General features: G+C 43.5%; 1 protein-coding gene across 7 annotated transcripts in view; it reads right to left on the minus strand.

The window, feature by feature from the left end:
• Positions 1–12,327, minus strand: part of STAT6 (signal transducer and activator of transcription 6) — a 1,449,539-nt gene that overhangs the window by 313,415 nt on the left and 1,123,797 nt on the right. For 6 of the 7 annotated variants that reach the window (XM_069653558.1, XM_069653564.1, XM_069653561.1 and 3 more), the window contains 2 exons: positions 9,535–9,657; positions 1,446–1,538 (listed from right to left, as the gene is read on the minus strand). In XM_069653558.1, the coding sequence (XP_069509659.1) occupies positions 1,446–1,538; positions 9,535–9,657 (216 nt within the window). The remainder of the gene's footprint in view (positions 1–1,445; positions 1,539–9,534; positions 9,658–12,327) is intronic. The other variant, XM_069653563.1, reaches the window with a different exon arrangement.

Consider the following 12,327-nt stretch of genomic DNA (forward strand, 5'->3'; position numbering starts at 1 on the left):
GCCCCAGATACAAAGGCCACCCACGAATCAAGAAAATGCTGACAACAATCCAAATTACAGTGAGCGCCAGATTACCTACAAGAGTGACACCTAGGGCTGCCAGCTGTAACCTACATGCAGATGAGGAAGTGGTGGTCCAGCCAAGAGAGAAGGCCTTAGCGAAGATTGGTATCCAGGTGGAAGTGCCGCAAAGCACATATGGAAGGATCACCCAAAGTCCAGTCTAGCACACAAGCCCAAGCTAGATGTGGGAATAGGAGTCATAGGTGGAGACTGTCTGCCAAGTCGTCCTTTTAACCTGGGGTACAATGCTAGTCTAATTAAACTAGGCCAACTGATTGCCAAGCTGGTATGTGAAAATATATTTGTGCCAGAGAGAGTAGAGGTCAGTACAGAGACCACTTTGAGGAGGTGGCTGGTCAAATGGCCAGGCTTAGCCACTCAGTTGCTCCACCCACCACCAGTTTTTCACACCTTCCAGGAAGCTACTTAACTAATGCAAAACAGAAAGTGATGGCTGGAATGTTTAGAATTAATTTTAACTGCTGACATTGCTCTGGGCAACCCTTCAGACCATCGTTCTTTGCCTGCTAAACCATTACGAAACGGGAAAGACCATATGCAAATTGGGCTTGGTCCCACCCCAAAAGGAGCAGTCCAGCCCAAACTTCTTAGTCACTTCCCTTCTGCATGAGACCATGCTGGAGAAGATACAAGTTACTTACCTGTAACTCTTGTTCTCCAGCATGGGTCTTGCAGGGATTCACATGATCATGAATATTCTCCGTCGTCAGGCTGGGAATCCTCAGTAAATTTAAAGCAGTTTAGCTTTAGTGATGGAAGTGATGGAACCCAGGCATAGGGATTGCGATTATGAACATTAAATACATAGTTCCAGCTGCACTTTATGATTGCTAAGAAAGTGTTGCTGACTGCAGAGGACCAGAAACATTCTGTGCTATGAATTAATCCACAACCAGAATGGGATAGGGAGTTTTTGTTGCAGTAGATTTCATCGAGGTTGAAATAATTGAATTTTTGTACAACAGGTTTTGCCACAAATATATGTGGTTTGTCAGTTTAGGTGAATAATGAATGTAGGAGGGTTAGGGGGGAACTAAAGGGGGAGTCGCCCCACCCTGCATATATTTGCGGCAAAATCTTCCAGTAGAAAAATATTATTTGCTGATTTGTACTTCGATAAAAAGAAATTGAAGAAATCACATAGAACCACAAGAACTGCATTAGGGACATGGTGAGACTGACACCACATGTTGTAGATTAAAAACATACAGAAACTGGTTTAATTCTCACCTACCTGTTGGGGAACTCATTTGGGGAATCTATTGGTTCATGGAGGAAAGGCAAGGCAGTCCGTAGTTCTGAGATGTGTAACCTAGTCTACCGCTGACCTTTTATGACTACATGCCACGCCAATTACTTACCACTTCTGCAAAAGCATTATCCCACAGAATCGTAGCTTTCGCATTGTTATCTTGGTTACCATGCACGATCACGACTAGTGGCAGCGAGAGAGCCTGAAAAAGAAAACAAATAATATTTTAAAAATGGTGCCCCACATAATGCTTTTCTTATACCTCTAGCAGTGCTTTGCAATCTGCTTCCCAGGCACTTTTTAAGAGTCATTCCTAAGGGAACTGATTCTCAAAAGCTGGTCATGCTTCGGGATAGGAATCGAAGGTTGCTTCAAAAGGTTTTGGTACAAATCCTAGGAGGAAAGGTCTTAAGAAAATAAACTATAATACTCCTCTGACATGTTCAATTATCCTTAACAGCATGTCTTGTGTACATAACATGTGCGATTTCCTTAAACACTACATTGTCAACTGATCAGGAGAGCATTTATAGGTTTGGTCGGCCTTGAATACCATATTGGCAGATTAGGTGCTGCACGCTTTACTTATGTGAATTTCAACTCTGGAAAACAGCCAACGTACACTGTGCAACTGAAGACATACTGATTAAAAAACGTTCTGCAGCCTGTGTGAAATCATGCAGGTGAGTGGGTACTCAAACGATTTTTAAGTTACTTATCCTTTTTCTTGTTCTATATTCACAAACATGATCAGAAATGGATTTTGTTTTCTGATCAGGGTATGTTGTATTATACATATGAAAGGGCTGTCTTCATAAATAAGACTCTTGTATGGAAGAGTTTGTTGCAAATTATTACATGCAAGCCAAATAAATTGTTCTACACAGTTGTAATAATTTTTATTTTGATGGTGATTTGTTGTAGATTGATCAATGGGGGGTGTCTACACACAAGATCCAGATTTGCTCATTGAGAGGATTGTACCCACTGGTCTCCTGAGGAGGTACTTGTAGTGCCTTAGAAGAATGAAGCAGGTCCGTCTGTGTGTGGTGTTTTGTAGGTGAGACCCACCTAAGAAGAATAGTTTTCAACATACTGCTTCATGATCAGGAGGTTGAAGTATAATTTTGCAGTTTGACGTATCATTTGATGTGCAAAGTGAAGTAGTGCTTTTAGACACGAAGTAGAGAGTGTTAGTGTTGGCGCAAATAACGGATACAGTCGGGCAACAGTTAATGTAGGGTGCTAATGTGAGAGGATGTGAATGGGAGCATGATTGTGCACATGAGCATTTGTCCAAGTATAACAAACATAAACAGGACAAACATTTTACCAGAAGGACCAACACAGTCAAAGAAAGATGATTCCAGACGACAACCCGATGACAACCAGAAAAAAGCATGCTCTGTATTGCATAGATCCTATATCCCAGGCCATGCCCACACCACACAACTTGGCAAACATAAGGCATTTATTTGAGTCAGAAAAAAGGCCAACATCAACACCCTGCACTGCGAAACAGGGTAACAGACACCACACAAAAACACAAATCACAACCAGCCCAATAATCCACCAGAAAATCCACCAGAAGCAAGGACATGTGCAGACTGGAACTCTGCCAGTGCAGAAGGGACAAAACCAGAAGACAGGCCTTCTCCATCTTTGCTCCAAGGCTCCGTCACTGGCTTCTGCAGTTCAAACTGTAGCTCAAGACCTTCCTCTTCAAGGAACGGCTCATCCCAAACACCTCGTTGAACACACTCTCCCCTCCCCACCTAACCAAAGAATAGGTGATGTGCCCCACTAAGCCCTCCCTCCCACACTCCTACTGATAGCTCCCTGTTACCTTGTGTTGATCCCTTGAAACCTTCTTCCCTCAGCGTGTACTTGCCCCTATGGCTAGTAAAGTGTTCTGTTGCTTCCCGAAGCAAGGTCCACGCTCAAATGGCGTAATAATAATAGTAGTAATAAAAATAAGTCGTAATAAAAATAAGTTCTGCTCACAGCCACCATGGACCATACAGAGCACTAGATCATTTCTGACAGACCGAATTCGGCTTCTATGCTTTAAAATTGTACTTGACCAAGTGTGTTGTGTTTTACCTGTTTAATTGTAAAGTTATAAAATGCATTTATCAAATGAATATTACGTGGGATAAGTAAGGTGTTCTGGAGTATTTGCTGCAGAGCAGTTTTCCTTTGGCAAACTGGAGAAATCAAGCTCAAGGACCTTCAACTGTGAATGAGATTTTGCACTGTCAAAACAAAATAGGCCTCATTCCGAGTTTGGGGATGCAGGAAAAAAAGTGGTGGTAATTCCATTACTGCCACTTTTTTTGGTGGTTACCTACATTTTTCCTGCCCTGCCAAATTACCCGTTTTGGAGCAAATACCACTAGTTGAATTACCAATTGATAATTCCATCGATTTGTGGAGGGAAAGTGGAGGATTAACCTCCAAAGATTAGCAGAATTACTACTTGGTAATTCCACCTATGGTAATTCAATAAATGAGGTCTAACACCGCACTACTACCACTTGTAATCCAGTGGTAAACCCGCAGGACCAAGTGGAGGTAACGGTATCTGATTTTGGCAATCATTCTGCAGAATGAACACTGAATTACTGCCAAACTCGGAATGGCACGTGGATGTGCATTACCAAATTTGTTTGCATGGCTGCATGCTACAACTGCACATATGCTTAAAAGGAACGGATTGGTGAAACATCAGCAGAAACACGCCATACCAAACATTTAAGGATGGAGAATTATAATAAAACAAAACAATTAAAGAAAAAAGTTTTGGAAGAAAAGTGACTAATGTCCCCTTACTGTGTCAGCATCAGACTCGCTCCTACATTTCAGAAAATAACTCAAGACCCAGCTACTCAACACCTAGGCCATCTTGTCGTCCCTCGCGCCACCTGACTCGCTAGATGCCACCCACCTCTCCCCTCCCGGCCACCTGGCACAGCTTTACCCCTCCTCTATTCCTCTCTGTATCCAACCCCCGCTGTATATCTGCTATGTTACCACTAAAAAGCACTCTGTTATGCATCTGTAATATTTTACACGTCTGTAAAGCTCTCTGTTATGTACCTGTATCAGTGTATACCTCTGTAAAGCACTCTGTTGCATCTCAAAGCTAGGTCCCTGCTCAATAAATATCAGAAAAATAATAATAATGCAGTGATGTAACAATGGCATTGAGGGTAACATATGAAATAAGGTGGGGTGTTGCAATATGTGGCACTGGATGTTCTTGTTTAGCAGAATCCTATGCAGTTCCCTTAGGGAGCACTACAGAAGATTAGGACTACAGGTATATGCAATCAATCCCCTTTGGTATCAGTCTGTACCACACAGATTTAGTTGGTAGCTGTGGCTGAGCAGCCAGATTTATCTCAAGAGGGAGATGAGCAGTATTCAGGGTTTACACAATAGGACTACAGCACTATGGGACAAGAAAACACTGACCAAAGCTTTGTATCAAAAATAATATATATATTTATTTTTCACACTCTTAACTCAACATACAAGTCACTATCATTATAGCAAGTTAAAACAGTCAAGAAAAGTATACACAACTCCCTATTTAAATTGTAGACAAGTTTGAGCAAGAGTGAAAACTGAGCAAAATGGCACAGTGTAAACCAAGCAGAAATGGCACTAACAATTTCTTCAGAGGGAGGGAAAGGTCAAGTTATACAGGGTTAGACTCCCAAACACACCAGCAACACTTCCCAATTGGATTGTGAACAAGTTAGGCAAGGTAGTAATTTAGCATAGGCAATATTTAAGTGAAAACCGAGCAAAATGGCACTTCAACAATATATAAAGGGGAAGGAAAGGTGGTTATAAGAGCTTAGGTGCACCAACACATTTCTTGATGAAAAGCAATCTAGAGAAGGCAGTTGTAACAGAATTAGCCAGAGTTAATAGGTCTGTGCCAGAGTCAGTGGCACAAGGCAAAGTACGGTTCTAGTAGCTGCAGTCAAGTCTTTGTTTAACGATTGAAAAGGAGGGTTCAGAAGGTAAAAAGGCAATGTTAGACGATGAGGGCGGCCAGGCCAGAAGGTAAGTAAAGGATTTAAAACACCTTTAGCAGTACCCAACGAAACAGGAGTCCTGGCGGAACAATGTACCTTAAAAGTGGAAGAGGCGGTGGCGGTAGTTGCTGGCAGTTCCTGCAGTTCGGGAGATCCAGCAGAGGAAGAGAGGCTCTCGTCGTGGAGGAAGGTTCGAGTCACTGCACTGCCCAGGGAAGAAGCCGGCCGCGGTGATGCCAAAACGGAATAAAAGGTACGCTCCTTTAAATCACGGTCGTGGTGGATGGGTGCCTGGCTATCCGGTCTCCTAGTGCTTGGCACTGGCGATTCGACCAAGGAAGGTCCGGGAAGGCGATTCGCGAACTGGTTGGCCCCACCAGCTCAAGGGAAGAAGGCTCTTGCAGGTGAAGATCTTCTCTTGTCGTTGGATAAAAGTGGTGAGGATCTGCAGCAGGGCTTCGCCGGTGGCTCAGTCGTTAGAGATGTCTTCGGGTTCTCTCCTCTTCGGATGTCTCAGGTCCAGTGGCGACGTCTTGTCCTCCAGTCCTCAGATCCCTGCTTTTATACAGAAAAACCCCATTCATACAGCCTAGCTGTCACTCACACAGCGGGGTGGTTATCCTGGCGGGATAACCCCCCAGCCTATCAGGGCAGAGTGCGAGTTGGGTTGCTTAGGCAACCCTGTCCAGGGTGCCTACTCCCCCTCCCACACATCCTGTCTACCCCAGACTCACTGACGCCTGAAGGAGGGCTTTTGTCCAGAAGCCCGCCAAAACGACGAACAAAGGGGCCCCGACCTGGGTTTGGATTACAGAGCGAGACACGAGAAAGAAATATTATCAAAGATCTGGCAAAAAACCCCACCGGAGTAAAGTTAATAAAAAGATAAACCGGCGGTATGTTAAAAAGTCTATCATAAAAAGTGGTAGCCTCTAACAATGGGAAAATCCATAGGTAAATATTTGCGGTCGAATATTAATCGTAGTAACCACTGCCACCAGCCAGAAACTTTGGAGAAAGGGACAGGACAGTACCCTCTCGAAAATGAACACCAGGGAAAAACTATTAACCCTTCCCAGTACCTCCATAGTAAGATGGTGTGTACTGGTTTTGTTCATAACTATTGACTAGCAAAGTCAATGGTAACTGTGTATGCCCTGGGAGACAGTAGTCAGTCCCAGAGTATGGAGTCTATGTTTGGGGGTCACTATGACACCCCGGTGTTACTGCACTGAGGGTGCTGTGTAACACAAATGAATAAGATGATACCTATGGGGGTGAGAAAAACCACATAGACCATAAGCACCAAAATAGCTCAAAGACACATCAAAAATATGCCTAGGAGTGGGAAAAAGAGTCTCACTCTTAGCAGGAGAAAAAAATTAACCCTGGAAATACAGCAAAGCTGCTGGGGGACTCTATAGGTAAGGGAAATTAGCCTTTTAAGAGAATTTGCCCTAACAGTTCTGGACACGGGGTGGAGTGTGATGTGGGAATTCATGGAACCTAGGTGGCACCAGGGTATTGACTAAAGAGCAAGATCTCGAGTTCCTTCCAACCTGCAAGAGTGTTGTGTGGTAGGTCAGAAGAAGGAGGCAGACAAAGAGGTGCCATGCCTACCTCCGATTTTATTCAAATAATAATCAAATGGCTTAGCCACCTCCAACAAAAAGGGATTGTCCCTAAATAACATAAATCCAACTAGAGTGCTCGTCGTCAGTGAGGTAGTCCAAATCAAAATAATCCTTCCTCTGTCCAAAACATACCCCACGCGGACCCTACCACTAAAGATCATATTAACTAACAAAGCAAAAAGGGGTTCCAGGAGAATGACTCCTTTCCCCTTGAAAGGCCTCGCAGCCTTAATAGTCTTTCTTGAGATAGTTATTTGTGAAATAGTTAATCAGTTCCTTTAACACCTTAATGGGAATCTTCCACCTACTCTCAGGTATCCCCAGTCTTGACTAATTTATAGTTCCTTGTTTCCCCACTAAAGGGTCTTGGCCTCTATTCCTCTGGATTTCTTTTGCCTCAATAGCTCTCTCACTTGTACTTGTTTCACAGTCTCCTGATCCCTTGTACCACTTTGTTATCTTGGAAGCACTTCCACTTATGGGAATCACCATGTAGGTTCTTCTGTTCCTCTTGTCCTGATCTTCTCAACCACTGAAACAAGTATTACCAGTCTTCTGATGTTCTTCACTATCTTTACTGCATTTGTAATCGCTGGGACAAGGATGTGGAGTCCCTCTCTCTTCGATATTTACTCTGCTGCTTTCACAATTATTGGGACGAGTATGATGAGTCACTTGGTATTCGTTATACATGTTCTGCAGCATGCACCGTTACTCAGATGAGTACGAGTCTCTCAGTATTTTTTATACTTTCTGCTGTTAAGCCCCTTCCGCGTGGCTCTTCCCGGGTCTCCCACCATTCCGGTTACCTCTAGCTTGTCGGGCTGGCGTCACCAGTTCTTCCAGTGGGGTTGGGATCATGGCCTCTCAATAAACGATTCCAGCGCCTTCCTTTCCCTCTCTGCTTCGGGCCCAGCAGAGTATTTTGCTGGATGGTCTCAGTGTCATTGTCGGACCACACGGTCCGCCTCCTTGAGGTCACACCACCACATGACACTGACACACACACAAACAAACAAGTCGGCTCCCTTCCCGGGCTTCACATGCTCGGTGAACACAATCTCCTAATGCAAGTCCTTCTTTGCGTTTTCTGCATTTGAGCTGGGTCCTCCCCAGACTCCATATTTACCACACTTCACAGTATTCTCGATTTGCCATGGAGGAGTGATCGGCATTACTCCTCCCCTCTTCTTCTCAGTGGATTTGTGTTGGGTTCTAATATTGGAAGTTGTATTACAATAGCAAAACAGTGGTCTGTTTAGGTTGTATCTTCTGGGGCAGTGATGGTCTGAGGGGTTTATAGGACAGTCGGGCAGGGAGTTACTTCACAGAACGGGAGTCCTAGTCCCCAAGAGGGGAGTCTTTCCCTGTGAGGTCCCGCTATCCGCCACCCCAAGGGGGGAATGTTGCGTATCGGGCTCACCTCCCTAGCCTCACAGGGAAGGGCATCTCTCTGGGGAGAAGTGACGATATCCCGTGAATCGTCACAGTTGGCATAGTCTGGATTGCCACTGGGATGGTGTTTGGGTAAGCAGAAGCACATCAAGAGAAGGCCTGTTTTCGTTTTTGTTCCTTTCTCAACAGTTTTATTTTGTGCCTCGTGGTTGCATAGCTCCTGGAGGAAAGTGTCCTACCAGAGCTACAGAGTTTTGCAGCTAGGTAGGTGGGAGTGAATGTGGTGGTTGGCTTGCCTTGCAGAAGTAACCCCAACATCAAACCCATATAATGGACTAGCTTTACTACATTCATATCGCTCATCACCAAACATACATCTCGTCCCCCGGTCCATCGGATGATATTAATACCACCCAGACAAAAACAAACAATTCTCCTGGTTCAAGTATTCATAGTGCACTACCATCACAAACCTAACCGTCTCTCTTGCTTTAGTCTGATGTTGCCCTACAATACCACTCCTAACCGGTCCCCTTAAAAAGCCTGAAATTCCCTTAAAAAGCCTGATATTATTGAACCTCTATAGCTCCACCCGTTCATAGACAAGGGCCTTTCGTCTACCCAATACTGCTAATACTTGAAGCTCACCATTCATATCGCTATTCCGCTGCCCCATCAAATTGTGAAACCCACCCGCCAGTCAACATGATGTTCTTTATTTATTTATTTTACATTTATAAAGCACTCACACAGCCTGCAGGCATCGAGGCGCTGTTACAGGAATTGTTTGTTTTTCTTAGTTGCGTAATTGTGTTTTTTTGTTGTCTTAGTTATGTATTTATAACGCGCTTAAACACCCAGAGGTTTCTAAGCGCGGACCCGGGGATCGAACCTGTTGTTGCTTAGTGTCGTCTTGCTTCCAAGACGCGCACGCTGCCGCTGAGCTATCCTCCCGGGATACTGTCCTCCATTCCTATGACCCAAACTCATAGCCTTGAGTCAGCCCCAGGTATTTCCATTTAATCAAGGCAACCCCAAACTCTTGCTTAACATCTCCCACCAAATAGTCAAGTGCTTAGGCCCGAAGTTCTGTACAACACCTCAAAGATCAAAATCTTACCTCCAGGTGGAACGTCATATTGATGGCACTGACGGCGATATTAAATGTGAATAGAATTGCACACTTCTCCTCCGTCACCGATTCAGAGCCCTTCCTCTCACATCGCTTAATTTTCTTAACTGACTACCGAGCAAAAAGAAAAGAATGATTAAAGAGAAGGGTAGGAGTGCAAAGGCGCAATTGAGAGAAAGGGAAAAGCATCAATTAAAAATGTGAAAAAACATTCAATAGAAATTGTGAAAATGAAAAAGGAAAATTTGAGAAATAGAAATAATTGGTGATCGATACACAAGTATAAGAAAATTAGAAGCACTAGGAAAAAACGAGTGGGATATGAGAAAAATGTATTACAAAAGTAAGTTTACAATTAAAACATATCACGATTTGGGATCACTCAAGGATAGTCAATGGGCATACTTCCATTTCTACAGCACTGAAGACATGTTGAAGCATATACCCCAAATGAACATGACGGGTATGGCTGGAGCAACTGCCCGCCAAACAAACCATTTCAACCCTACAAATTATAGTAAAGAATTTTGAAGGGATATGGACGGGTCAGATGTTGCACAGAAAGAAGAACCAGGCTCCCGAGCCACATCCTGGTTGGCATCTAAGCCAGACACTGGACTTCAAAGGAAAGGTCATTTAACAAGGAAAAAAGGGAAAAAAATGAAGAACATGATTTCAGTCCCCATTCCCATTTGGTCCTTAACTAATAATATGACCTACAATAGGAGAAGAGTAGAGTCACCATTATGTGACCCTATACCAGTTCAGTTGCAGCTGCAATCAATGTCCAGGTCTGTTCTCTCCTTTGATCCATGCTATTTTATTCTTCTACAATCAAGGAGATGTGGTCTAGTGCTTAAATTACTAAATTTTCAACCATTTGACCTGAATCATAGTACAAGCTTCGATAACTACCCAAAAATGTTGCGATTGTGCTACCTGCACTATAAATGTGTCATATAATGCAAATAAAGTCAACAATGGTACACTGTACGAGCTAGTATTACCCCATTGCAATCTCACACCAATGCATCTTGGTTTCAGCAATCCATTCTCAATTGGCCACACATCATAAACCTGCATGTACAGCGCCTCCTTTTTGAGATGTACCGGTATTCTAACATAAATGGGAAAAAACTATCAAATTACCCAAAGCTGAGAGAGCATTACTCAGCTAGCCTAACACAGAAAAGACAGCAAAAGCAAAGCAACAAAGCCAGGCTTTAGCAAGAGCTTAAGTTAGGTCACAAGAAATGCCATCCATCCAATGGTGACAATCAGAGTTTCAGTGATGAGCCCCAAACTGAGAAGACCGCTTTCCTCACAAAACAATTGTGGGGTAAAATCTTTGGATGTGTAGGACATTTCATTTGGATGATATGCATAGCCACGAAGACCACCGCTACCAGGCCTACATGAGGAATAACACATTTTAGCAAGAGGGGATAGGATGCAGCTGATGAGATAAATAAAGCAACCAGGACCTGAACCATGCCTGCCTTCACTGCTCACTTTTGGATCAACATCTCGAAGGAAGGGTAGGAACCTTCCTTTCCTATCAAACAAATGTGTTCCTTCGATCTACTGATGTCAACATCCAGCCCTGCAAAGTGCCAGAACACCCTCCCTACTCATCATTCATGCTCCCCTCTTCTTTTTTCATACCCATGCATTTAAGACACATAAGGGAATGCAGGGCTCAAAGGTGTAATTCTTAACTTACAATATGAAGCACAGATTGTGTGCAAGGTCCAAGACACTTCCTCCCTTTAGGCAGCGATGCCAAGAAGTGAATCTAATGTCTGGACTAGAACGGCATCAGCAGTGTCCATCCAAAACAAGGAGCCAAACTCCATTCTGGGTGAGAAGGGGTCCTGTCTCAACCTCACTAGACAATTGAGCGAAGCATTATCAAACAACTCTGCACTTTTCAGCTTACAATCATATATGGCAGCTTCCAGCCATGACTTCAAGAGCTCCTCATAGATGTGCAAACACAAACCGAAAACGCTATTGTTGGAGGACAGAGCAAGAGCCAGGAAGTACTATGGGCAAGGTGTTTACTCTATTTTTGCATGGAGAAACAGAGGTCTAAGATCCATTGTAAACATTTTCAAGGTCAATCAAAATCTGAAAAATTACAATCCTACCTAGGTTTGGGTCTTTGGGCAGCATAGAGCTTGGCTTTCCAAATGCATGTTGCTTATGTCTACATCTCAATTGGAGTGAAACTTGGTAAGCGCCTCAAATTCATTAAGCGGGCTCAACCAGACCACTCAAGCCGTCCAGTAACAGTGTACATCAAGGTCCCAGTCATCCAAGGTCCCAGTCATCCAAGGGACCCAACGAATGCCATGGCAGTATTCATCGATTCCCAATTTCTGCATTATATGTTCATCAGCCCTTGCTCCCTGAATCAGGCCTTGTACTGGCTATGAGGAGAGACCATGAGAAATGTATACGTTGCAAATGTTTGGTCACCTGTGTGAAAAGTCATTCAACAGACCATCACATAATTACCTCATTAATACCAGCCCTTCTCATCGGGCAGTTTTTACTTTTCATTGAACTTTACAGCAATTCACTTTTCCTTTTAAATGCGACAGCACCAGTGATTCCAAACAGACCTATTATATTTTTAATGAGACAGTAACCACACCTCTCTGCTGGGCTGCTTAATTTATGAGCCAAAAGGAAGCAAATATATTCAGAAGTATTACCGTATTTAGTAAAAAAAAAAAAAAAGTATATATATATATATATTAAACTCATAGGAAGAGC

Source organism: Ambystoma mexicanum, chromosome 3q (genome assembly GCF_040938575.1).
Source record: "Ambystoma mexicanum isolate Mex_15411 chromosome 3q, UKY_AmexF1_1, whole genome shotgun sequence".
Taxonomy (NCBI): domain Eukaryota; kingdom Metazoa; phylum Chordata; class Amphibia; order Caudata; family Ambystomatidae; genus Ambystoma; species Ambystoma mexicanum.